The sequence below is a fragment of the Peromyscus maniculatus genome, chromosome 4, assembly GCF_049852395.1.
Source record: "Peromyscus maniculatus bairdii isolate BWxNUB_F1_BW_parent chromosome 4, HU_Pman_BW_mat_3.1, whole genome shotgun sequence".
NCBI classification, from domain to species: Eukaryota; Metazoa; Chordata; class Mammalia; order Rodentia; family Cricetidae; genus Peromyscus; species Peromyscus maniculatus.
The window spans coordinates 10,145,862-10,172,054 of NC_134855.1; the positions used below are offsets into that span (position 1 = coordinate 10,145,862).

Here is a 26,193-nt window from a genome sequence, read left to right on the forward strand (position 1 = left end):
AGGTCCCTGAGCAACAATGGAACCTTGATTTTGGGGGGAAATGCTGGGTATGAAGACATGTACTGTAATCCTCACGTTCTGGAGGCAGAGGCAAGTGGATCACCACAAACTTGAGGCCAGCCTAGCTACAGAGTTCCAGGTCAGCCAGGGTGCAAGTCAACACCCAAAGCTTAAAAGACAAAGCCACATACGGTAGCTCATGACTGTATCCAGCAGTTCAGAGGCAGAGGCATGTGGATCTCCATGAGTTTGGAATCTACCATGAGAGTTTCAGATCAGCCTTGATTATACAGTGGAACTCTTTTTCAAAAGCAGACAAGGGGCCAGAGAAGTGGCTCAGTGGTTAAGAGCCTTAGCGCTCTTGTAAAGGACTGGAGTGTGGTTCCCAGCAACCACATCGGGTGGCTCACTGCCTACAACTCCAACTCCAGGGTGTCCGACACCCGCTTCTGGACTCTTGACACCCATGTGCTTATGTTCACATACATTAAATATTATTTATTTATTTTTTAAATTCGCATAAATTTAAGTATTGAATACACATAAATTAAATATTTTAAAAGATTAAAAACATTTAAATAAATAATTGGCCAGATATGGTGGCATATGCCTGTAATCCCAGCACTCAAGAGGCAGAGGCAGGAGGATGGTGAATTCGGTGCCAACCTAGGCTTCATAGTGAGTTCTAGGCCAGCCTGGGCTGCAGAGGTAGATGCCATCTCAAGGGGAAAAATGTTTTGGATTTTGGTTTTAGAAGAAGTGGGGACCACCTTTCCTTTAGACTTCCTTTACGGGCAGCGTTTGTATTTCACAAAGTTCCTCGGATGCCCTGTGGCTGGGAACCAGGGAGCCAAGCCCAGGGGTCCTCCCAAGCCTCGCTCTCCTTCTGGGTCATATGTTGCTGGAGAGCTTCTCTCCAGGTTCCCCAAGCCCCGCAGTCCCACAATCCACTTATAAAATAATCACTCAGACGCTTATATCACTTATAAACTGTATGGCCATGGCAGGGTTCTTGTTAACTGTTCTTTTATCTTAAATTAACCCATTTCTATAAATCTATACCTTGCCACGTGGCTGGTGGCTTACCAGCGTCTTCACATATTGCTTGTCCTGGCGGTGGCTGCAGTGTCTCTCCCTGCCTCAGCCTTCCGCTTCCCAGAATTCTCCTCTCTCCTTGCCCCACCTACTTCCTGCCTGGCCACTGGCCAACCAGTGTTTTATTTATTGACCAATCAGAGCAATTTGACATACAGACTGTCCCACAGCAGTCATACTAGACCATTCGTCTTTTAAGTGGCTGGGCAGGCACCACAGCTCAGCTATAGTTAAATGAAGTCCTGCCCTGAAAGACCACAAGAAGACAGTCACAGAGACACTCTGGGGGCCACACACCAAGCAGTGATATAGCTGAATCTCCCCCAAACTCTGGGGGCCATGCACCAAGCAGTGATAAAGCTGATTCTCCAACAGACACCGTTAGATCCCCTTACCAAGCATGCCTGATGTGTTCTGTCCATGGTCCTGCCATGGTCCACATCTGGGTTTAAACACAGTACTGTCCACTACAGATCCAATCCCAGACACACGTTGTAGTCTGTGCTTCTGACTATTTGGCTGTTAGTTTAGGGGCTGGAAAGATGGCCTATTCAGGAGGGTGATGACCTCTCCAGCATGAGGGCCTGAGTTGTGGCACATCTGTAATCCTGGCACTGGTGAAGCAGAGACAGGTGTGTATCAGTCTCTTTCTTTTGGGCCACTAACCAGCTCCCAAATCATGACAGAGACTTATTAAGTTTTGAATGTTCGGCCTAACTTAGGCACATTTCTGGCTAGCTCTTTTAACTTAATTTAACCTCTTTATCTACCTTTTGCCTCGGGGCTCGTTACCTTTCTTCTGTATATCTTACTTCTCCATTTCTGGCTGGCTGGCGCCTGCCTGGCTTTGGCCCCAGGCACGTCCCTTCTTCTCTCCTCCTCTTGTTCTTCTCTTTGCTTGCTCTTTTCTTCTATTTATTCTTTCTGCTCAGCAGCTCCGCCTTCCCCTCTACTGCCTAGCTATTGGCCGTTCAGCTTTTTATTTTTATTTTTATTTTATTTATTTATTTTTTTTTTTAATATTTTTATTTATTATTTATACAATGTTCTGCTTGCATGTCTGCCTGCAGGCCAGAAGAGGGCACCAGATCTCGTTACAGATGGTTGTGAGCCACCATGTGGTTGCTGGGAATTGAACTCAGGACCTCTGGAAGGGCAGCCAGTGCTCTTAACCTCTGAGCCATCTCCCCCAGCCCTGTTCAGCTTTTTATTAGACCAATCAGGTGCCTTAGGCAGGCAAGGTGAAACAGCAACACATCTTTACATAATTCAACTAATGCAGCAGAAACAAATGTACCACATCTTTGTCTAGTTAAAATAATATTCCACAACACAGGTGGATCCCTGGAAGCTCTCTGGCCAACTAGTCAGGATCACATGGTAGAATTCCAGACCAATGAGATATCTTGCCTCAAACAAAAAGGTAGAAGGTGCTGGAGAGGTGACACTCAAGTTCGTCCTCTGACCTTCACATGTACACACACACACACACACACACACACACACACACACACACACACACACTTCCTGATCCCCTTGACAGCCTTGTAGGGTCATTTAATTCAACAGAACAGTGCAAAGACTCAGAGAATGTGCTCTACTGACCTCACCAGCTTATTAGGGAGGCCATTGCCAAGATACAAAGGAGCAGGTTGGCACTGCCTGGCACCCAGCTCTGTGTCCTCGGAGTGACCCAGAGCACAGTGAGTCACACAGGCCACCAGGAGGTGATGTGAGCCAAGTGTTTCACATTGTGCTGGGGACAGATACAGTACAGGTTAGGAAATCCCTTTTTGGCCTCTGAGTAGCACATCACCACGTCCCGTTCAGTAGGAGCCTCTAAAGTATAAGGCAGCCTTGCATCGAGGGTGTGGCTCAGGGGTGGAGCTTTGCCTCGCTTGCTCTCCAGCACAGTGGGGAAGGAATGGCAGAGCGAGAGGGTAAGATGGGAGAGGCTGTGGCAGGAGTCTCCTACTTACCAGTCACATGGTTTTGGATATAAATGTTTCTTACCATGGCATGGCCAAAATTTGAAGTCTCCTGGGTTGAGCCATATAATTGGTACAGGGCCTGACACCTTAAAATAAAATACCCCCAGGTGGGGGTAGAGATATGTTACCTGTCTTTCTAGCGTGGTCTCATGCATGTTCACCCTGCCCTGCAGACAGGCAGAAACATTCCCGGGCGGCGGCCCGCGGGCTCACTCTCTGTTTGTTGCCAGGGTGGAGTTTGTCGAACTGGCCAAAAAGTATGATGTCGTGAACTTGGGTCAGGGCTTCCCCGACTTCTCACCTCCGGACTTCGCTGTGCAAGCTTTTCAGCAGGCCGTCAGTGGGGACTTCATGCTGAACCAGTACACCAAGGCATTTGTGAGTCTCCTGCATCTCCTGAAGGTCCTGACGGACAGACACCAACACCACATAGGTGACAAGGCTCGTGGGGTGCAGCCCAGGAGGTTGAGTTCAGCATTCTCCATTACTGAGAGGCTCCTGTGTCCTGTGCCTCAGGTCCCAGTGCAAAAGGCAGATCAGGAACCCTTCACGATCAAAACATCTGGTCCAGCCTGGGAGGAAGGAGGATGTGGAACTGGTAGTGGGAGGGGGAGCTTCTAGGAGGAGGTGATACCTCGGCCAACCCCTGAGAGATGGGCTGTTGATTGCTTTAGACTAAATCCCAGCTGCTCTGTAAGGGCCACACAATATGTACTTGCCAACAGTGGACTAGAATAGTGCCTTTTTGGAGGGGAGGGAGTTCCGAGACAGGGTTTCTCTGTGTAGCCCTTGCTGTCCTGGACGCACTCTGTAGACCAGGCTGATATAGTTGGATTTTTCTTTGGGCCACCAACCAGTTCCCAAATAAAGACATGGAGAATTATTCTGAATGCTGGGCCTTAGCTTAGGCTTGTCCCATTAGCTCTTTTAACTTTATTTTTTTTTTGCCCCGGGGCTTTTTACCTTTCTTTCATTCTGTCTGTCCTACTTTTCCTGCTTCCTGTGTTGCTGGCTGGCTGGCTGGCCCCCGATGTCTCTCTTTCTTTCTTCCTTGAGCCTAAATTCCTCCTCCTGTTTAATCTCCCTGCCAGGAAGTCCCACCTATGCCTCCTCTCTTGCTATTGGCCATTCAGCTCTTTATTAGACCAATCAGGTGTCTTAGGTAGGCAAGGTAAAACAGCAACACAACTTTACATAATTAAATAAATGCACACATCTTTGCATAGTTAAACAAATATTCTGCAACAGGCTGCCTCTAACTCACAGAAATCTGGCTGCTTCTGTCCCCTAAATTCTGAGATTAAAGGCGTGGGCCACCACCACTGCCTGTTTTTTTTGTTTTGTTTTGTTTTTTTGAGACAGGATTTCTCTGTATAGCTTTGTGCCTTTCCTGGAACTCACTCTGTAACCCAGGCTGGCTTCGAACTCACAGAGATCCGCCTGCCTCTGCCCCCTTCGTGCTGAGATTAAAGGCATGTGCCACCACCGCCCAGTGCTATTTTTGTTATTTTTAATTATGTGTGTATCTGTATGTGGGTATGTACACATGAATGCAGGTGCTCTGGAAGGTCAGGGGTGGCAGATTCCTCTGGAGCTGGAGTTACAGGTGGTTGTGAGCTGCTTTATATGGGTGCTGGGAATTGAACCCAGGTCCTCTGAAAGAGCAAGATATGCTCTTAACCACTGAGTCATTGTGATTGGTTTAATAAAGAACTGAATGGCCATTAGCTAGCAGGAAAGGGTCAGGTGGGACTTGTAGGGAAAGAGAGCTCTGGGTGAGAGAAAGGAGAAGTTGCCAGCCAGATCCAGGGGAAGCAGGATGGGCAAAATGGAGATGAGGTAACGAGTGTGTGGAAGAACGTAGATTAAAAATGTGGGTTAATTCAAGTTATAAGAACTAGTTAGGGGCTGGAGAGATGGCTCAGCGGTTAAGAGCACTGTCTGCTCTTCCAGAGGTCCTGAGTTCAATTCCCAGCAACCACATGGTGGCTCACAACCATCTGTAATGAGATCTGGTGCCTTCTTCTGGCCTGCAGGGGTACATGCAGGCAGAACACTGTATACATAATAAATAAAGAAAGAAAGAACGAACTAGTTAGGAACAAGCCTAAGCTAAGGCTGAGTTTTTATAATTAATAATAAGTCTCCATGTCATTAATTGTAATCTGGCAAAGAAAGCCCAAAGAAAACATTGCACCCAACTTCTGGCTTGGTAAAGACAGATCCAGATAGAAAAAAACCTTAAAACATGTTACAGTGTGTTTAAAAATGTTCATAAGCTTAAAAAAGAAAAGAAAATGGGTATAGACAGTCATAGAAAAAATAGTTTATAAATAATAAGATAAAATCTTAAAGAGAGAATAAAATAATATAAAAAAGGATAAGAAGAAGGAGAGAGCCAACTAAATGTCCTCTGACCTCCATATGTCCACTGACCTCCTATGATACACATGGGCACACACACAATAATTTTTCTTTGAGGCAGCGTCTCTTTATGTAGTCCTTGCTGTCCTGGAACTCACTGTGTAGACCAGGCTGGCCTCAAACTCACAAAGATCTGCCTGGCTCTACCTCCCAAGTGCTGGGATTAAAGGTGTGTGCCACCACTACCACCTGGCAAATTTTGTTTTGTTTTGTTTGGGACAGGGTTTCTCCTGTTAACAGCCTTGGCTGTCCTGGAACTTGCTTTGTAAATCAGGCTGGCCTCAAACTCACAGAGATCTGTCCACCTCTTCTTCCCAAGAGTTGGGATTAAAGCATGTGCCACCACTGCCTGGCAATTTCTTTTTTAAGGTGTTTTTTTTTTTTTTTTTTTTTTTTTTTTTGAGATAGGGTTTCTCTGTGTAGCTTTAGAGCCTTTCCTGGAACCCAGTCTATAGCCCAGGCTGGCCTTGAACTTACAGAGATCCACCTGGCTCTGCCTTCTGAGTGCTGGGATTAAAGGTGGAATGCACCCAAATAAATAACCTGAGGCTCCAGGGCTGCTGGGGGTGTGGGTCAGGTAAGCACAAATGTACCTTTTAAACACACAGAGAAGTGTGAGGTTCCGTTGTACTGCAGATGAAGACAAACACCATGTCAGGATCTCCCCACATCCCAGCTCTGGGTCAGACTCCATGACCAAGGCTGCTGGAGGAGATATAACAATTCAGTCCAAGAAAGCTGACTTTGCTAGAAAGTTCTTGATGGCCTGGGTGCAGCTGAGCTGAAGGAGACTAGGCTGATCCTGGGTGCCTGACCCTGCTGTCCTGGCAGGGTTACCCACCACTGACAAAGATCCTGGCAAGTTTCTTTGGCAAGCTGCTGGGACAGGAGTTGGACCCGCTCAAGAATGTGCTGGTGACAGTGGGTGCCTATGGGGCCTTGTTCACAGCCTTCCAGGCCCTGGTGGACGAAGGAGATGAGGTGAGAGGTGAAACCTGAATGGGGTGGGATGAGCTAGCTCAGAGCAGTGCTGACCCCTACTAATCTGACCCTTGAACCAGGTCATCATCATAGAACCTGCTTTTGATTGTTATGAACCCATGACCCTGATGGCTGGAGGTCGGCCTGTGTTTGTGTCCCTGAGGCCGGTAAGGAATGCTGGGTACTTATGGGTTGGCTAAGGCTGGTAAGGGATGCTGGGTGGTTATGGGTGGTTGAGGGACCCAAGATCTGAGCTGGGCTAGATCCTAGGGCATGGGACAAGGCTGGGAAGGTGTGGAGGTGGAGTCCAGAGCAGAAAGGAGAGAGATGGAGGCAGATGCATGTGGACATGAGTTGCTGTCAGGTAAGTAAATACTGCTGCTCTTCCCACCTCCTCTTGCAGAGCCCTGCTCCTAAGGGACAATTGGAATCCACCAATGACTGGCGATTGGACCCCACAGAACTGGCGAGCAAGTTCACACCTCGTACCAAGGCTCTGGTCCTCAACACACCCAACAACCCTCTGGGAAAGGTACCAGGGGGTGCATTCAGAGACTTCTGCAAGCTGTTTCCCTTCTGATCATGAGCATAAGCTATCTCAGGCTTTATTTCCTCGTGTGAAGTGGGAGGGCTGGATGCCTTAAACCCACCCCTCCCTGAGGGGCTAGGTGCATGGGCTGAATGTCTCACCACTTTCTGGTGGTTTTGGAACAGTGACTTTACCTCTCTGTACAGTGGGATCCAGATCAATCCCACAGGGTCAGTATTGCAGAGCTGGTCAAAGGGGGCGTCCAGAGGAGCCTTAGGACCTGGTAGGGTCTTGGACTCTACCTCTGAGCAGCCTCTGCACTTGGGGACTGTCCCAGCTGCACACCCGTGACCTTGGATCCCACAGGTGTTCTCTAAGACGGAGCTGGAGCTGGTGGCCGACCTGTGCCGGCAGCATGATGTCCTGTGCATCTCTGACGAGGTCTACCAGTGGATGGTCTATGATGGGCACCAGCACATCAGCATCGGTGAGCTGGGCCTGCCGCAGCCTCCCCTGGACATGTGAGCAGGCCTTGAGCCCAAGCTGGGAGCAGCCTAGGCCTGGGGGTCAGGACCCAGGGCTGTGGAACTGTGCCCTGGTGTGACCATGGGCAGGGACTTCCCCTCCCTGAGGTCTGAGGAGTTCGGTAGCATCTGCTTCCTGGGCAGGAAATGGAATGGGTGCTGGCAGCAGCTTAGAGGGTACCAGTCCTCAGTGGAGAGGCTTGTCCCTGGGTCCCCTCCCGCCACCTTCCCCATTTCAGCATTTGCTCTTCTTGGCCTCGGGCAGCCAGCCTCCCTGGCATGTGGGGACGGACCCTGACCATCGGCAGCGCAGGCAAGAGCTTCAGTGCCACAGGCTGGAAGGTAGGTGTGGTCACTTGGCAGGTGACAGCGTGGGAGGATTAAGAAAGGCTGCCTCTGGCCCCGCGTCCCTCACTGACTGTGTTCTGGTCTAGGTGGGCTGGGTTTTGGGTCCAGATAACATCATGAAACACCTTCAGACTGTGCATCAGAACTCTGTCTTCCATTGTCCCACCCAGGGCCAGGTGAGGAGGGGAGGAAAACACCCGGTGAGGGTTCGCGACATCGCGAGAGGGAGAGGGGCAGTGAAAGCCCCTGGACAGGCCACAGCTGACCTGTCCTCCCATCCGCCCTGTCCAGGCCGCCGTAGCCCGGTGCTTTGAGCGGGAGCAGCAACACTTCGGACAACCCAGCAGTTACTTCTTACAGCTCCCACAGGCCATGCAGCGGCACAGAGACCACATGATCCGTAGCCTGCAGTTGGTGGGCCTCAAGCCCTTGCAGTCCCAGGGCAGCTACTTCCTCATTGCAGACATCTCAGGCTTCAGTGAGTGGCACTGGCCAGGCCACTCGGGATGTGGGGAGGTACCAAAGTTGGCTAGGACTCAGCATGACCTCTTCTGTTGCCGCAGAGAGCAAGATGCCCGACCTGCCTGGTGCTGCGGATGAGCCCTACGACAGACGCTTTGCCAAGTGGATGATCAAAACCAAGGTAGGCTGGGCCTCTTGTCAGGGCCAGTCGGTGGAGATGCACAGGCCGTGCCCTGGTCAAGGGTGTCCAGTCAGCGGACCGTTTCCATGACTCCGGATGCAAGGCTGATTGTACAGCCCTTTCCGCTGGTGCGAAGAAGCCATGCTGGCCCCAGGAGTCCCTGCCCTTCTCCCAGCCGGGCCGTCTCTCCTATGCGGTGAGGGAGGGTCTAGGCCGTTCGCTCTCATCGCCTGCGCAGACTACTGAGGTTCAAACTTAGCTTTCCCCCAGAGTGCTGCAGTCTCTCCTCCAGTCCCTGTCTTTCCCTGCACCCCGGGAGGAACCTAGTAGCATGCCCTGGGGCTTCTCTCCTGACCATCGCCGCAGGGGGAGGGGCACCCTGGGCCTCTGCTCTGTCCCCTGAGCCGACGTCTCGGGTCTCAAGGCTCTATGCACACATGGGCTTCCTCCTCCCCAGGGCCTGGTGGCCATCCCTGTCTCCATCTTCTTCAGTCAACCCCATCAGAAGGACTTTGACCACTACGTCCGCTTCTGTTTTGTGAAGGTGAGGAAAGGCTGGGAGAACCTCCATGGGCCTGGCTAGCCACCAGGGAGGGTGAGAGAAGGCTCACTGTGTGTCTTGCAGGATGAGGCCACACTCCAGGCCATGGATGAGAGGCTGCAGAAGTGGAAGAGAGAGCTCCAGGCCTGAGGCTCCTCAGCCCTCCCAACACGGTGGGCCTCAGCTGGGCCGATCCCAGGGATGGCACTGGAGGGCCCAGCTCTGTGACTGGACATGCTTCCAGGAAAGAGGCCATTTACTTGGGGGTTTCAGCAATCTTGCCCCATCGTGTCTGGACTGCTGTCTTGGGTTGTCTACTCCTCTGTGGGTTACTTGAGGGTTGTGGTTATTTTTGGCCTCTCTGCCTGGGACAGTAAAGGATGGAGTACCAGGCCTGGAGTCCCAGCCTTAACTTAGCCCTGCGAGGCTCAGGGCTCTCCGCCTCTGCTCATATGACTTCAGGACATTGCTTCTGGCTTGATTGCTTTTGTTCCTAATAAAGTTTTAAGTTATTGGAGCCCTCGAGGCAGTGTCTCTCTTCCTCTGGACCTGCCTGCTGAACAGAGCTTGGAACAGTTTGGAGGGGACCCCAGAGAACCTCAGACCCCACACCTTCACCTTCCCTATGAAGTGTGTGTGTGTGTGTGTGTGTGTGTGTGTGTGTGTGTGTGTGTGGACACGGGGAACTTGGAACTCATCTGAAGTCACAGGGCTTGTTCATGGCAACCCAGACTCTCCACTGTCTGCTATGTTCCTCACCCGCAGAGGGTGCAGGCTGAAGGCTGGGTTAGGGTGTTTGTGTGTGGGGATGGGGGCTGGGAGACATCTTCATAGGAGTTCAAGGACAGCCGGGTGTGTGCACAGAGGTAGGAGGGGCAGCTGTGAGCAGCTCCACTGGTCCAGGCTTACCTGCAACTCCCAACAGTCTGCTGAGGAGGCAGTGTGGGGGGAGGCAGCATGGGAGGAGGGCTGTGGGGGGGCAGTGTGGGGGAGGCAGTGTGAGGGGAGGCAGCATGGGGGAAGCAGCATGGGGGGAGGCAGTGTGCAGGAGGCAGTGTGGGGGGAGGCAGCATGGGAGAGGGCAGTGGGGGGGAGGCAGTGTGGGGGGAGGCAGTATGGGAGGAGGGCTGTGGGGGAGCAGGGTGGGGGGAGGCAGCATGGGGGAGGGCAGTGGGGGGGAGGCAGTATGGGAGGAGGGCTGTAGGGGGGCAGTGTGGGGGAGGCAGTGTGAGGGGAGGGCAGCATGGGGGAAGCAGCATGGGGGAGGGCAGTGGGGAGGGAGGCAGTGTGGGGGGAGGCAGCATGGGAGGAGGGCTGTGGGGGGGCAGTGTGGGGGAGACAGTGTGAGGGGAGGGCAGCATGGGGGAAGCAGCATGGGGGGAGGCAGTGTGGGGGGAGGCAGTATGGGGGAGGGCAGTGTGGGGGAGGCAGCGTGCGGAAGGCAGTGTGCGCGGGAGCCACTCTGGCCAGTGAGTGCTTGACCTAAAGTGGAAGTGAGGTTGGATTTGGCCAGGGGTCTTAGACAAGCCTGAAACTCAAACTTGTGAACCTCCTGCTTCTGCTTCCAGGGTACTGGGATTACAGCACGTTCCACACCTGGCAGAGAAGTGGGATTTGATCCCAGTTGTCTCATTAAAGCCACTCTAGTCCTAAATCCCCGTGGAAGGTTGCACTAGGAGCCAGGTTTTCTTGAACCTAGAGAAATGATGGGAACATTAGAACTTTAAAAAAGGTTTTCTCGCCAGGCGGTGGTGGCGCACACCTTTAATCCCAGCATTCAGGAAACAGAGCCAGGCAGATCTCTGTAAGTTCGAGGCCAGCCTGGGCTACAGAGTAAGTTCCAGGAAAGGCTCCAAAACTACACAGAGAAACCCTGTCTCAAAAAACAAAAAACGAAATGAAACAAAACAAAACAACAAAACAGTTTTCTCCTGGAACAGAATTCCTACAACATGAGGTTTTGTGATAGATGGGAGTGGTTTCTGTTAATCACATAAAGCTCCTCTGGACCTGGGGTTAGCGTCAGAGCTTTGAGGCCGCCCCATCCCCTCTACTGTCCTCGGGGAATGGGGTGGCACTGGACTTTCACTTCAATCATAAAGCCAATGATATTTTTCTTTTTGGAGGTTGCCAGGAGAGGTCAGTGTCACACTGTAGCCAAGGTTGGCTTCAAACTCATGGCAATCCTCCTGTCTCTGCCTCCTGAGTATTAGGATTATAAGCCTAAACTATAATCAGTCCTGGCTTGATTTTGTGTTTTGTTTTGTTGGCAGTGCTAAGGATTGAACTCATGGCTTTGCATACACATGCTAGACAAGCACTCATAACTCTGAGCTGCATCCCAGCCAAGAATCGTCACTGGAACACGCTTGGTGTCAGAGACACAAAGCCACACGGTACTGCTGCTGGTGCAGAGGGAGGACTGTGAACCAACATTCAACCTCAGGGGCTCAGGCTTGAAGGCCTCTGCCGCACCACATGGCAAGACGATAAAGTCTTGTAGAGTGTAAACTCACAGAGTTCTTAAAGTTCCTGACAAAGACCAGGCCTGACGGCACACACCCATTAGTTTACTCCAGAGGTGGAGCAGGGAAGATCAGGAGTTCAAGACCTGGCTCTGCTGCATTTTGAGTTCAATGCGGATACATGAGACTTTGTCTCAAAACCAAAACCTAGGTTGGAGAGATGGCTACACAATGAGGAGGAGCAGAGATCAGATCCCAGCACTGACATTACAAGCTGTGTGTCCCACACATGCCTTTAACCCCAGCTAGGAATGTGGTGGAGACAAGAGACTCTTGGGAGCTTCCAGCCTGGGCAGAACCATGGGCCCCAGGCTCAGGGAACAATCTTGCCTCAAAGGTGGAGAGTATACATACAGACACAGAAAGACATGCACACACATTAATACAGATAAACAGAACAGTCTGACCAAAGATCTCATTTCTCATGAATCATCCCAGAATCTGCCCATAACTCATAGTATACAGATGTGATTGTGAAGCTGGCTGTGTGGTGCACACCTGGCTTGCTTTTTTGTTTTGGCTGTTGTTTTGTTTTGTTTGGGACAGGGTCTCACTATGTAGCTCTAGCTGTCCTGGAACTCACAGAGATCTGCCTGCCTCTGCCTCTGCCTCCCCAGTGCTGGGATTAAAGGCGTATGTTACTACCCCCAGTTTTTGGTGCACACTTATAATCCCAGCACTCAAGAATCTGAGGCAAGAGGATCTTGAATCAAGGCCTGTGTGAGATACACAGTGAACCCTGAGTCACACACCGCCCCCCTCCCCACCTTTGAAGAAGTGACCTGGGAGCTGGAGAGATGGCTCAGCGGTTAAGAGAACTGGCTGCTCTTCAGAGGACCTGGGTTAGTTCCCGGCACACACATGGTGGCTTACAACCCCCTGTAACTTCAATCCCAGGGGATCCAGTTTTCTCTTCTGGCCTTCTCAGGTACCAGAAAAGCCTGTGGTACACAGACATACATGCTGACGAAACACGCATATAAATAAAACAAGTAGCTGGGTGGTGGTGGTGCATGCCTTTGATCCCAGCACTCAGGAGGCAGAGCCAGGAGGATCTCTGTGAATTCAAGGCCAGCCTGGGCTACCAAGTGAGTTCCAGGAAAGGCACCAAAACTACACAGAGAAACGCTGTCTCAAAAAACCAATAAATAAATAAATAAATAAAATAAGTATAGTCAAAACCCAGAGAGCATGGTGCTTACTCACCTTTAATTTCCACACTTGGGAGATTGAGGCAGTTGACACTATCTCAACAAACAAAACCAAAGCAAGCAAAACAGACAAAAAGAAAGTATAACTCAAGAGAGAATGTTGTTTGGTTGATAATAATGTGTCAGTATCTTCCCCAAATGTAACAAAGTACCAGATCATTCTAAAATGTTAATACAGGCTTTGTATGGTAGCACATGCCTTTAATCTCAGCTCTCAAGAGGCAGGTGGATCTCTGAATTTGAGCCCAGCCTAGTCTACAGAGCAAGTTCCAGGACAGCCAGGGATACACAGAGAAACCAAACCAAAACAAAAAGTTAATACAAAACTACCAGGCGGAAAAGTTTTTAGGGGAATCACTTTCATAACTATCTTCCCATTTTTTCTTAAACTTAAAATATTACTTTAAAGGGGACAGGGAATGTTGCTCAGTGGTAGAGTGCTTGCATGCTGGAGACCTTGGATTTGATCCTCAAGCCTGCCAAAAATTAATCAATCCATCAAAGCACTCAGGAGGTTGATGGTGGTGATCCTGTGTTTGAGGTCAGTCCAAGCTACATAGTAACACCCTATCTTAAATAATTTTTTTAATTTAAACAACCACACTTAAACAAATAAAGTGATAAAGAATAAAGTCTAGGCAGGGTTGGGAATGTAGGCTACTGATGGAGCACTTGTTTTAGCATATGTCAGGCCCTTAGTTGGATTCCCAGGAAAATGATTGAATGGATAAATAAAAAGAAAGTGCAAATGGACAAAGTGAAGCACTGGATTAAACTACTCCTAAAGTAATTTCCAGTGGGGTCTCCTTACATAAATCGTGGAAGCTGAATGTCGATCGGGAGGGCCGCACGTGAGCCATTTAGGCTTGCTGCCAGCGCATCTGCAGGGGGCGTGTCCTGCCCCACCTCCCGACTCCTAGGCCACGCCCCTACACGCCGCAGGGCCTGCGATTGGGCAGCTCCTCCGGGGTGTGGCCGGAAGCGGCGAGGCTGATTGGCAAGCGCGTGGTGCTCCGGGAAAATGGCGGAGCGCCCGAAGAAGCGTCCGTGTGGCCCGGTAAGTGGCGGCAGGTGGGGTTCCGGGCAAGGCCGGGAGCCGCGGCGTCTCACAGTGGTGTCGACCTGGGTGCTCCCTCCTAGCTGCTCGCCCGAGGCCTGAGCTCTCGAGGTTAGCGGGCCCGCACTGCATTCCTCAGGGCGACATGCTCGGGAGCCCTTTCCTGGCTTGTTCCCGTTTCCTAGGGCAACGTTGTGGCTGGACCTCTCCTCCCCTTTCCTCAGTTTCCCCCTTTATTCTATGGGAATTCATCCCTTAACTTCCCGGTTGCTTACTGTGCCGGGCCTGACCCCAGGCTTTGAGCACCGCGTGTCACTGTGTACTCCTGCCTAGTTTGGAGAACTCAGAGGGCGGGAGGCCGGTAATGATGCTCCCCTCTCAGCCTTCCTCCTGCTCTTCCAGGGTGAACACGGCCAAAGGGTTGAATGGCGAAAATGGAAGCAGCAGAGTAAGTAAGGGCTGGCTGGCGCCGGGCGGAAAGAGTACTGAGCCCTCCCTTCCCCCGGACCACCTAATGCCCCGCCAAGCCCTCTCTGGGTCTCCATCCAGTGGCGCTGCCCTGGCAGCCTCCTGGAGCCCAGGCTGGCCCAGTGAGCGGGAACTCTCCGCACTATGCCAAGGCCCTCTTCCCCCACTAATTCTTCTCCAGAGAAAGAGGAGAAAAAGAAGTGGAAGGACCTCAAAGTAATGAAAAAGCTGGAGCGGCAGCGGGCCCAGGAGGAGCAGGCTAAGCGCCAGGAGGAGGAGGAGGCTGCTGCCCAGAGGAGCGACCGAGGTGGGCAGCTGGGGCCTGGGGAGGACGCGGGGTGTGGCCTGAAGCCGAGCCTCACAGTTAACCTGCGTCTTTCCGTGGCTCCTCATTCCCTCTCTCTCTGTTTCTCTCTTTCCCTTCCTTCTTTTTTCTCCCTCCCTCCCTCTTCTTCTTCTTCCTCCCCCCCCCCCGCCCCCGCAAGTGAGGCACTAAAGATTAAACCCAGGGCCTTCATTCATGGTAGGCATTCTCTCACCAAACTACCCTTGGCTCAGACCTCTTGAGCCTTCTGAGTGCTTTAGTTACGTTTGAAATTTAATTTCATAATGAAAAATTTTCTTTATTTTCCCCTTATACCTAATACATGCTGAAAATGATACAGAAAACTATGAAAAAGAAAGAAAAACGGAGCAGGTTGTGATTGTGGCTTGTCCTAACATGACTAGTGCTACGGCAGGACAGAGCCTGTATGTACAGTGTGACGGCCCTGAGTCCTGGTTATATGCTCTGGACCTGGCCTTCCTCAGCTCCTGTTAATGCCCTGAGTGTTCTGTGTCAGTACATTTACCCTGAGAGACCATCTTTTTTTAGTTGTGGTGATACACACAGCTGTGATCTCAGTACCTGGGAGGCTGAGGCAGGAAGATAAAGAGTTCAAGGCTAGTCCAGGGCTCATAGTATCCTTTTTCACTGGTGGGTGTGTGAGAGTGGGAACATTGTACCCTTTAGAGCTCAGTAGCCACCAGTGAGGCTGTTGGACATGGGTTCGGGTCCCCTGGAAATGATGTCTAAGTGTTACCTCTTTCTGATAAGGAAACCCCAGGAGGGAGAGAATGTGGTGGCTCCTCCACAGCCAGGCAACCTATCTCCTCTCTCAGCCACCCCACCACTTAATGTCACTACAGACAGAACATTTATCCGACTTTCCTGGGGGACAAACCATACTCATGTAAATGGGAAGAACTCTGGTTCCAGGAGCCTTCCACTTGTCTGGAGATGCTCATGGCCTTCAGGTGGTGTAGTTTTACAGATACATCCTCTCTCCCCATACTGAGAGCCAAGTTCAGACCACAGTAACATATGATACAGCACAAAGCCTTGTGAATACTTGTTACTATATATTAATAACATGTTTAACACAGATAAAAGGGGGTTCTTTTGTAAATATTTCAGCATTATACCTGATGTACGAAATTCCCTCACTGGGAAGACTGATACAGGAAGATCATGGGTTTGAGAGCAGTCTGGGGACTAGAGTAAGACTCCCCCACCCCAAAATAAAAAACAAACCAGCACACAGTCAGTGTTGTTTGACTTTCTTTTGGGACCGCCAGCTCACAAATAATGACTTGGAGACTTCTTATTAATTGTGAAAGCTTGCCCTTTGGCTTGGGCTTGTCCCTAACTAGCTCTTATAACTTAAATTAACCTGCTTCTATTAATCTATGTTCTGCCACATGGCTTTTTTTACCTCTCCCCCATTCTGTATGTCTGACTTGGTCCAAGGTTCACTGGCACCTTCTCTTCCTCCCTCTCCCCAGAAATCCTGCTTATCCTCTCCTGCCTAGCTATTGGCCATTCAGCTCTTTATTAAACCAATCAGAAGGTACCTTGGCAAAGACACATCTTCACAGTGTACAAAAAGATCATCCCACAACAAATCAGTGACTTACACATGCTGTGTATGTGTGTGCATAAATGTGTATATATTTGTTTCCATTCTGGGTTGATTGAATCCATAGGTGGGGAACCTACAGGTAGAGGGCAGACTTGATGCTTCCCGGAGCTTATATGATATCAAATACTTATATTTTCGCTGGCTTTTAAAGGTTTAATTATTTGTGTGTTTTACACATATGGGTATTTTGCCTGCATGTACATCTGGAAACCAGAAGAGGTCATTGGATCCTTTGAGACTATAGTTACAGTTGTGAGCCGCCATGTTGGTGCTGGGAATTGATCTCAGGGCCTGTGTAAGAACAGCCAGATTTTAGCTGTTCTTATTTACATCTGACAGCTGGTAAACTGAATATCTTAGAGCAGAGCCAGGATCCAGATGTAGGCCGGTGCTGCTGACCACTGCTTGGCCTTGTTCTCCAGGCTGCCTTACTTTGAGAAGCCTTGGAGACTTTGGTCCATTTCTTTAGAACCTTTAGAGAAGAGGTGGGATCTAGTTTGCTGGTCTCAAGCTCCTCCCAGTCCGACGGTTCTGGGGGTTCTCTGGGTTACTCTGACCACGGGGACAGAGCAAGGGAGGAGAGGTCGGGCGGGCCACGGCCTGTCAGGATGACCAGGAGCACCCCCACCCTGCTAGGGCGGCCTTACACTCTGAGCGTGGCCCTGCCGGGCTCCATCCTGGACAACGCCCAGTCACCGGAGCTTCGCACCTACCTGGCCGGCCAGATCGCCAGAGCCTGCGCCATCTTCCGCGTGGACGAGATTGTGGTGTTCGATGAGGAGGGCCAAGACAGCAAGTGAGTCTCCACAGCGGGGGAGGCCACCAGGGTGGGCTGTGACTTGTCCTGTCCCTTGTCACTGCCCGGCTCTCTGACAGTGCCCTGCCTAAAACGCCCACATTATAATCCTTATTTTGTCGAGGCGAGGCCTCTCACAGTGGTGGCAGCCGCTCTCAAAGGCAGCTGCAGTTGGGATTTTTTTCCCTTGCTGCTGGAGATTGAACTCCGGGTTTGTACTTATTCTACCACTGAAGCTACACGCCCCTCAGCTCTTAGCTCGGTCCTGCTCCCATCTAACGTTTATTTTTTTTATTTATGGTGCTGGTGTATATCACACCAGTGTGGTTGTGGAGCTCAGATGACAACCTGGGCCAGGCAGGGGCAGCGCACGCCTTCAATCCCAGCACTTGGGAGGCAGAGGCAGGTGAATCTCTGAGTTCAAGGCCAGCCTGGTCTACAGAGTGAGATCCAGGACTGTCAGGGCTGTTAACAGAGAAACCCTGTCTCAAAACCCAAAACAATAAATAAACGAAGAAGACAATGTGCAGGAGTCGGGTGTCAGCTCTCTCCTCATGCCGGTTCTGGGCATGGAACTTAGGTTTTCCGCATTGGGAACAGGAGCCTTTAACCCGGTAGGCCGTCTCTCCAGCCCAGCTTGTGAATCTTGAGCCCTGTCTTTGTCTTCCCAGGACTGTGGAAGGGGAATTCAAGGGAGTTGGCAAGAAGGGGCAGGCGTGTGTACAGCTGGCCCGCATCCTGCAGTACCTGGAGTGTCCACAGTAAGTGTGAGGTGAGGGTGGTGTCCCCAGGAAGGTCCTGACAGGTGAGGAGAGGGTGGTGTCCCCTCGGATGTAGCCGGGAAGCAGCCTCCCCAGGAAGGTCCTGACAGCTGCATTCCGCCCCAGGTACCTGAGAAAGGCGTTCTTCCCCAAACACCAGGATCTGCAGTTTGCAGGTATGGCTGGTGTGCCTGCTGCATTTCTCAGGGCTCATCCTAGGCACTGAGAAACTATCTTGCCCCACTTACCCCAGTGGGAAAGCAGGCCTGAGTGCAGGTCTGGACCTGACATCACCCTCCTGACCTGCACAGGGATCCTCAACCCCTTGGACAGTCCTCATCACATGCGTCAGGATGAGGAATCCGAGTTTCGAGAAGGCGTTGTGGTGGACCGGCCCACCAAGGCAGGCCATGGCTCTTTGGTCAACTGTGGAATGAAGAAGGTGGGAATGGAAGGCAGGCTGTGGTCCACCTTGAGGACACTTGCTCACTGTGGCAGACAGGCAGGGACATATGAATGGACCCGGACTGTCGGCCTGTTGTGAAACAGCAGTTATTGCTAACTGCATCAGAGAAGTACCCAAAGTAGAACTTAAGAGGTGAACTCAGGGGAGCTGGAGAGGTGGCTCAGTGGTTAGGAGCACTGGCTGCTCTTGCAGAGGACCCAGGTTCAGTTCCCAGCACCCACCTGGTGGCTCACAAACCAACTGTAACTCCAGTTCCAGGGGATCTGATGCCCTCTTCTGGCCTCCATGGGCCCCAGGCATGAACATGGTACACAAACATACATGTAGGCAAACACCCACACACATAAAAGAAAATTAAAGGAGATGAAGTCATGACCACACCCAGTGTTGTGGTGTGTTTATTACTTATTTTTGTTACTGAGATTTAATTATGCTCTATTGTTGAAGTTCATCTTCAGCTTTGCTGGTTTGGGGTTAGGTGATTTTTTAATTTCTCATTTTTAGTGTACATGGGTGTGAATGTGTGTGTAAGCATGCACGTGCCAAGGAGTAATGTGTGGTCAGAGGATGACTTGACAAGTGTTTTCTCCCCGCACTGTGGGGAGTGAGCTCTGGCCATCAGGCTTGGGGGCAGGTGCCTTTAGCTGTGAGCCGCCTGACAGTAGCTCTCGTTTATAGTCTGCTGGTCAGCAGATGAGGAGGCTGAGGCTCACCAGAGTTAAGTGACCCCCTCACACTCTGCCGCTAACAAGTGGCAAAGCCACCGCATGGAGGAAACCTATGACTTCATCTCTGTGGACACTGCCTGTCTCCATGTCCTAAGCCCCGGGCTCCCGTCTGTGACCAGTGCCCTGTGGTAACTGTTCTGCATGAATGGTCTCTCTTAGCAGGTCCTACTCAGTGCCAGACACAGGGTGGCGGGCTGACCTGGCACCACAGTTCTCGGGGTTTTTTTTAGAAGGTTGGCCCCTTCGGAGGTGTGGCGCTCATTTCCTCTAGCTTCTCCGCAGGAGGTGAAGATTGACAAGAAACTGGAACCTGGACTCCGCGTGACCGTGCGACTGAACCAGAAGCAGCTCCCCCCAGGTATCTGGAAGCTTCCGTGGCCCTTACAGTTGCCTGGCCTAGAGCCTCCACCGACCTCCCGGTCTCCTTGGTCCTCACAGCCTGTTTTACTCCCCAGAATGCAAGACCTACAAGGGGACAGTTGTGTCATCACAGGACCCCCGCGCCAAAGCCGGTCTCTACTGGGGCTACACTGTCCGGCTGGCCTCCTGTCTCAGTAAGGAGAGTTCCTTCCCTGAACGTCCCTCTGTCCTGCCAGATGGTGTGGTGTCTAGGTGGTGCCGTCTCTGCTCTCCCTGAACATCTGTTCGGATGCTAAGAACATCTGAGAGCAGGTCGTGCTTGACCCCCGGCTGCCCTCCCAGCACCCAGCACCCCGAGAGGCCAGCACAGGGACCTCCCTGGAAACCCCAAACCAGGAAAGCCCTCTGAACCAGTGTCAGCCTGCCGACCGTGGTCCAGGGCTTGGGAGTTCCTCCTCGCCCACCCTGTGTGCTCCCCAGCCCAAGCTTCAACTCCGCCATTCCCTGCCCGCAACTCCCCGAGAGCAGTAGATGTCCTCCTGTACCTGAGCTGTCACCCCACGGTGCACTGTGCTAGCGAGGCAGCCAAGGGCAGCACCCCACTGAGTGCCCCCCCCCCCCCCCCCGCCAGGTGCCGTGTTTGCTGAGGCTCCCTTCCAGGATGGGTACGACCTGACCATTGGTACATCAGAACGTGGCTCCAGCATGGCCTCTGCCCAGCTGCCCAGCTTCAGGTGGGTGCTGCTTAGGGCAGGGACTGGGCCCTACTGTATATGGGTTTGGGGACCGTACCCAGTGGAGCCTCGAAGTCGGTGACTCCCTGTCTCCGGGTACCAGGCATGCTCTTGTGGTGTTCGGGGGCCTCCAAGGGCTGGAAGCTGGAGTGGATGCTGACCCCAACCTTGAAGTGTCTGAACCCAGTGTCCTCTTCGACTTCTACGTCAACACATGCCCCAACCAGGGAAGCCGTACCATCCGCACTGAGGTGAGCCACAGGCGCAGGCACCCGGTCCTCCTTGTGATCCACCCTTGGGCCTTCTCCCAAGATTTACTTAAGTATTCCATGTACTTCTGCACATCAGAAGAGGGCACCAGATCCCATGAGACTACAGGTATAGACGGTTATGAACCACCATGTGGATGCTGGGAATTGAACTCAGGACCTCTGGAAAAGCAACCAGTGCTCTTAACCTCTGAGCTGTCTTCCCAGCCTCAGTTTAAATGCCTTTTCTGAAGATGGGGTCCTTACCACAGGAAACTCGTGGCAGGGACAGGACACAGAGCCATAAAGGTTGCAAGTCCTGGGCCAGTAGTAGTCTTACGGCCCCAGGTAACCTGTCTGTCCCTATTCAGGGCCTCTGCTTCCTTGGTGATGCTCTAGGTCCCTCTGGGTGTCAACAACATTTCTGTGCTGGGAAAAATGTCCCATAAGAACAGAGCATCCATGGGATCTGTGCAACCATACCAGAAGCCAACATAAAATGATGTCCCTATGGGTACCATGTGGAGGAGGCTCTGTTGCTCCATCAGTCTCAAGGGTGGTGACTGTAGGCTGACAGCCCCAGTCTGCCTGTCCCTGAGGCCCTGTCCATGTCACTTATTACTGCTCAGCCAGTTGGAAACAACTGCCCATCATCTTCTTGGCTCTTGAAGAAGGCCCCACGTGGGGCTGGGGCAGTTGGCCGTGATGACGAGGAGCTGGGGCAGCTGCCTAACTACCAGGTCCCAGCCAAGTTCTTTTCTTCCAGGAAGCCATACTCATCTCCCTGGCTGCCCTGCAACCTGGTCTCATCCAGGCGGGTTCCTGGACCACCTGACAACTTCATGGATCCAGGATGCAGAAACAGCAGGAAATGGAGCATCACCAGGAGCAGAGATGGTCAAGACTTGTCTCCAAAAATAACCATCTTTAATATGAACCCACCCCATCTCCCCAGTGTCTTGAATCCTTCACCCTCACTTGCTGCCAGCAGTGATGGCCTTGAGGTTTCCGGCACGGGCCAGGATATTGGGCACAAAGAGCAACCCCGAGGCACGCTCGATGCTCTCGATGGGCACGAGGAAGCGCTCCAGAGGGAGAGTCTCATCTACAGGGGCATTGGGCATCACGTAGGAACGCAGCTCGATTTGCCCGCTGGTGGACTCCAGGATGAGCACCTTGAAGAAGTGCGTAGGCACTGCCACGTGATTCTTTCCAATAACCTGGTACTTGACGTAGGACTTCCCATCAGCCTCGGTCCTGTGGATAGACCCAGGCACATGTGGCCAGGAAGCAGGGTTGGACACGAGGCCACCTCTTCCAGGAAGCCCTCCCTGACCTAACTTCCAACAAGAAATTTATTTCCATGCCTGGTTGCCTCCTTGGATCTGGGAACTCTGTAAGGTGGGGACCAACATTTAACCCTGTTTTTCTGCCCAATACTGGTTCAGATGGAGTGGGTGACAATAAATGCTGCTAGAGGAATGAGTTCTCTGGACCTTGAATTCACATGCAGACGTGTGACTACCACCTGTCCCCACGGGCAGTACACCAGGCAAGCAAGGGTGTGAGGGCCATGACAGTGCAGTCAGTGCAGACAGTGCCCTGGGCCTGGTATCAGCACTGCCACACTGGATGGATGGGAGCTTCCAGGTTCCTCAGTGTTGCGGGCTGCAGGAATATATCATAAGAACTCAGCTGGTTATGGCAAAGTCACTACCTGGAGGGATCATGGAATTCCTCCAGAGGAAGCCAAATCCCAAGGAGTTTTTGGTGTTACTTGGCTTGTTATATATCAGCTGTATTCTGTTATGAAAATCATGTGTGCCTTCATAGCTTTCCCAATTGACTTTTCCCTAAGAAGGGCTAACAGTGTAGACTGATCACTCTCTGGACATACACATTCCAGGTAATTTGGAGAACAGCCTCAGGGAAAGGCTTTCTCTGGAATCAGATATCTCCCTTGGCCACTTTCAAGGACTACAGGAAACACACCACCCAGGTGGGCGCCCATTGTTAGTCCCAGGTGGACTAACAATGATAACAACCCACAGGCGAGTCTCCTGACTTAAGGTAAATTCCACAAGGGGACACCGCCTAGGTCAGGTAGACATTAAGTAATAGCTTTACACAATTTAGCTCAGACCCCCTCCTTTCTTACAGCCTTACTAACTTTATAGACCTCTAACTACTTACCTAACCACTTCTAGGAATATTTAGATAAACTTCTGTGCCAACAGCTATGCTCAGCCAGAACTCCCAGTTCAAGCCTCCCTGTAATTATCATTATTGGTAGCATCCGGCCAGGTCCATCACCGGATGGAGGAAAGTACCTTATCAGAGATACCTCTGTACTCTCTAAGAACAGACTTAAGCATCCAGGCTACCTGTTTGAGAAGGCCTAGCGGATGTGCCAATTAAGCCTTACTTCCTCTTTTCCCAAACCTTACCACCAGTTCCAGATCTCCCTTTAGCTATCACCAGAGGCATCTAGCTGTACACAGGTTGCCTAGCGACTGAGCACACTTTCCCCCACCCTGCAGAAAAATGGCAGATAGCTTGGACAGACAGGAGCTACAGGAAAAAAGAAGACAGTTTTATTTCTCCCATTGACCTAGCAACTTATAGATTCTTAACACTTTCTACCAACCACGTTTAAGATTATAGTTGAGCACATAAGAACCCTCTTCTTAGATATTACCTGAATTTAGCCTTTAGTTAATTCATTTCCCCATTGGTCACTTCCCTTTGGGGTTGCAAGTGATAATTAATGGTTATTGCCTCTCTGTGTGATTCTTATCACCCCTCCATTTGACCCTGGAAGCCTGGCTTTGCACTGCTAAGGGAATACTGCTTGTAAGCGTATATATACCAGGACTTCCAGGGCACGAGAGGAGAGAGAAGAGAAAAGAGAATGGAAGAACTAGATGGGTAAGAACTTGAGAGGAACGAACTGAGATGGGGAAGAACTAGATTGAAGGGCTAGAAGAGAGGACTAGAGGAACGAGATGGAAGATGAGGAAGAGCCAGATGAGAGAGAAGGAGACGGGAGAGGAGCTGATAGGGGAAAGAACTAGATAGATGAGAACCTAGAAGGGACAGAACTAGATGAAGGAATTAAGATAGAACCTAGAGGGGACAGTAGATAAATATAGAGAGAAATCAGGCAAGAAAGGAGCTAGACATGAACTGAACTGTGTATAAAGGATGTTATGCCAGAGGAATTAAAGCAAGTGGACTATAGAACTCGGTGTGCTGAGATTATATTTCCTGATAATAGTCCTCGCCGTTAGTAGTTCTCTCTCCTGAGCCCCTGGGATGTATAATATTAAGGCTGGTCCCTCTAATATTATACAAGACCTCAGCAGCGGCCTACCCGGCCTGAGCTGATCACAAGGCTCTCCGATGTTCAGAGGAACTTAGCTCACCTGTCCGGCAGGGCTGACCTTGGGAAGGAGTGCTTCAGGCCCAGCACAGGTGAGAGTCTGGTGCAGTGACGTGTGTCAAAAGGGGAGCAGAGGCAGACTTGGGGCCCAGCAACTGTGGACACAGGAGGGTTCTAGGCCACCCAAGGTCGGAGAACAGGATTGGAAGGCCCTGTCAGCCACAGACTTACCTGGGCAGGAAAAGGGGCCCTGTGCAGACATAGACATTTTGGTAAGTGCGAGTCAGGCTGCGGCTGTACTTCTCAAGGTTGTTCCAAGCATTCTGGTTGAGGTGCGGCACCTGGTGGAGAAGCCAGGCTCAGTACCACACCTGGGACCTTCCTCGTTAGGAATACCCCAGGTCCTAAGGAGATGGCCAAGCACGTGGAGGACTAAGGCTCAAAGGAGTCGCTCCCTGAGGCTCTGTGACTACAGGGGTTGAGCGTTCATGGGACCGTCCACGGCTGGCCACCCGCCATCCGTTCCTAGGCACTCCAAATCCCTTAAGTTTTCCCCAGCTCAAAGAACCGGGGAAGGAGGGAGCATTAATCATTTAGAGATCCCCTAGGTCCCTTGACAGGCCTCAGAGCAAGCACTGGGGGTGGGGTGGATTTGGGGGGCCTTCCCTGTCCATCTCCGGCCACTGGGTGGATGTTTCTAGTTCACCTATCACAACCCTCCCGGGAGCAGGTGCAGTGCTAACAATGTGTCCAGGGTCATGTGACTGGCACCAACAGCTCAACTTCGTGCCCGCTGTTTTCCTGGCAGCTGCTGCAGGCCAGCTGGGAATACGGAGTAGGAGCAGGCGACCTCCCGGGTTCCCTCCGCAAGTAACCGGGTAGCTTACAGACTGGGGAGTAAGCGCTGTTTCCCACAGGAGTGTTGCCCAGCACTCCGTGTAAGTTCAAACCCCGTCTCTCCCACTACGGTGCACGTGTAAATTCAGACCTAGGCGCTGCAGTCGGGCAGGAGCCCGGGGACCACGGCTACCTGCGGGGCCACGTTGCTCAGGTAGAAGGTGTCGTCCATGGCCCGCTGGCTCCAGCGGTGGTTGGCGGCGGCGGCCAAGTGGCCGCGGTCAAAGCCGCTGCCGCGGTAGTCGGCGTTGGTGGCACGGTGGTACACATGCACAGAGTCGTCCTCTCGGAAGTCGCAGGCGCTGCGGTCGCCGTCGCCGCGGAGCCGCTCGGGCCGCAGCTGCTCCAAGACCCAGAGCGCACCGCGCGTGCGCGGGTCGTAGCTCAGCACATAGGACGCCCGGCTCCGGAGCTGCGCCACGCCGGGCAGCCCGTACTTGGCCAGTTCCCCAGTGCCAACCCCCGGCCCGCCAGGCAGCGCGGGCAGCTCGGCCGCTACCACGGGCAACACCGGCACCCGGCCCAGCAGCCCCGGCGCTCTCCCAGCCCGTCGCCGCCAGTGCTCTGCCGCCGCCCCCAACCCCGCGCCCAGCGCCAGGGTCAGACCGACCCGCAGAGCGCGCATGGCCTACAAGAGGACGAGCGCGGTCCCGGTGCAAGGCGCAGGAGCATCGGGCGACCCCTAGCGCGTGTCCCCGGGGCCTTCCTCCGCCCTTTTCAGACACGGGCTGGGGCGTGACACCGCCTGCCCTGCTTGCAATTGGTCGCTGCCAAGTCTGGCTCCGCCTCGCCTTGTGCGTCTCCGGAAACCTTGCCTCCTGCAGGGCGTTTAGCGCAGCCCGAGGGCCGAGTATTTAACCCTCCCACAGGCCTGGGAAGTCTAGTTGCTTGACAGAAACCCAGATCCCCTCCTTTCCAGTCAAATGAGCCAAGCATTTCTCTAAATTGGCTGACAAAAGGGCGCAGGTGCAGGCTGTAGCTGCTGACAGCCGCCTGGAGCTAAGGTTGCTAATGAGGTTATAGAAAGCAACTTGAAAGCCTATACTAGGGTCATACTTTCCATATTTTTTGTTTGTTTTGGTTTGGTTTTTCGAAATAGGGTCTGTGTAGCCCTGGCTGTCCTGGAACTCACTCTGTAGCCCAGGCTGGCCTCAAACTCACAGAGATCTACCTGCCTCTGCCTCCCAAGTGCTGGGAGTAAAGGCATGCACTACCACCGCCCGCCGCTGCCACCACCACCACCACCACCACGCCCAGGTTTTTTCAAACTTCTTAAAGGGCTGAGCCTGTGAAGTATGTTGTGTAAGGCAGTGTTTCCTGTCCATAGAAGCTGGACAGTACTCAACTCTAGGGGCTGGATAAGAATATTTCCTGCACACCAGATAGAACAGTTTTTAACCTACAGCAACTTGCCTACCACTTATTAAAGTGGGGGAAAGAACAATATGAGCGTGTATCATCAGAGCTACAATCGTTAGCATGAGACAAAACCAATTATTTATTAAGCATTAAATTGGAAAACG

At 52.0% G+C, this 26,193-nt stretch overlaps 3 protein-coding genes across 9 annotated transcripts in view; 2 read left to right on the forward strand and 1 right to left on the reverse strand.

The window, feature by feature from the left end:
- Kyat1 (kynurenine aminotransferase 1) overlaps positions 1-9,593 on the forward strand; it is a 28,865-nt gene extending 19,272 nt beyond the window's left edge. For all 6 annotated transcript variants that reach the window (XM_006983410.4, XM_042274973.2, XM_042274972.2 and 3 more), the window contains 11 exons: positions 3,317-3,464; positions 6,342-6,491; positions 6,572-6,658; positions 6,895-7,023; positions 7,387-7,507; positions 7,810-7,886; positions 7,979-8,068; positions 8,184-8,370; positions 8,456-8,535; positions 8,993-9,079; positions 9,161-9,593. In XM_006983410.4, the coding sequence (XP_006983472.1) occupies positions 3,317-3,464; positions 6,342-6,491; positions 6,572-6,658; positions 6,895-7,023; positions 7,387-7,507; positions 7,810-7,886; positions 7,979-8,068; positions 8,184-8,370; positions 8,456-8,535; positions 8,993-9,079; positions 9,161-9,226 (1,222 nt within the window). In that variant the 3' untranslated portion in view covers positions 9,227-9,593. The remainder of the gene's footprint in view (positions 1-3,316; positions 3,465-6,341; positions 6,492-6,571; positions 6,659-6,894; positions 7,024-7,386; positions 7,508-7,809; positions 7,887-7,978; positions 8,069-8,183; positions 8,371-8,455; positions 8,536-8,992; positions 9,080-9,160) is intronic.
- Positions 9,594-13,769: 4,176 nt separating this feature from the next.
- Spout1 (SPOUT domain containing methyltransferase 1) lies at positions 13,770-21,873 on the forward strand. Of its 2 annotated transcripts, none has more exons than XM_006983405.4 (12): positions 13,770-13,869; positions 14,272-14,317; positions 14,519-14,644; positions 16,935-17,094; positions 17,766-17,855; positions 17,982-18,031; positions 18,167-18,297; positions 19,332-19,407; positions 19,505-19,603; positions 20,041-20,143; positions 20,247-20,394; positions 21,158-21,873. In XM_006983405.4, the coding sequence occupies exons 1-12, from the start codon at positions 13,834-13,836 to the stop codon at positions 21,224-21,226; spliced, it is 1,134 nt and encodes a 377-aa protein (XP_006983467.2). In that variant the 5' UTR covers positions 13,770-13,833; the 3' UTR covers positions 21,227-21,873. The 2 variants fall into 2 exon arrangements, with proteins under 2 accessions (XP_006983467.2, XP_015857438.3); XM_016001952.3 differs by having other exon boundaries at positions 13,814-13,980.
- Positions 21,297-25,380, reverse strand: Endog (endonuclease G). The gene is made up of 3 exons (XM_006983403.4): positions 24,804-25,380; positions 24,005-24,114; positions 21,297-21,648 (listed from the first exon to the last, which is right to left on the reverse strand). Exons 1-3 carry the CDS (start codon positions 25,293-25,295, stop codon positions 21,366-21,368), a joined length of 885 nt encoding a protein of 294 aa, XP_006983465.1. The 5' UTR covers positions 25,296-25,380; the 3' UTR covers positions 21,297-21,365.
- Between the last annotated feature and the right edge of the window lie 813 nt (positions 25,381-26,193).

Bases quoted from the DNA above. Each gene is read 5' to 3' on its own strand.
- Spout1 (XM_006983405.4), top strand. From the start codon at position 13,834: ATGGCGGAGCGCCCGAAGAAGCGTCCGTGTGGCCCG. The intron at 14,645-16,934 runs GTGGGCAGCTGG...CCACCCTGCTAG, and splicing joins TGCCCAGAGGAGCGACCGAG to GGCGGCCTTACACTCTGAGC. The intron at 20,395-21,157 runs GTGAGCCACAGG...CTTTTCTTCCAG, and splicing joins GCCGTACCATCCGCACTGAG to GAAGCCATACTCATCTCCCT.
- Endog (XM_006983403.4), bottom strand. From the start codon at position 25,295: ATGCGCGCTCTGCGGGTCGGTCTGACCCTGGCGCTGGGCGCGGGGTTG. The intron at 24,115-24,803 runs GTAGCCGTGGTC...CTTCTCCACCAG, and splicing joins TGAGCAACGTGGCCCCGCAG to GTGCCGCACCTCAACCAGAA. The intron at 21,649-24,004 runs GTAAGTCTGTGG...GTCTATCCACAG, and splicing joins GGGCCCCTTTTCCTGCCCAG to GACCGAGGCTGATGGGAAGT.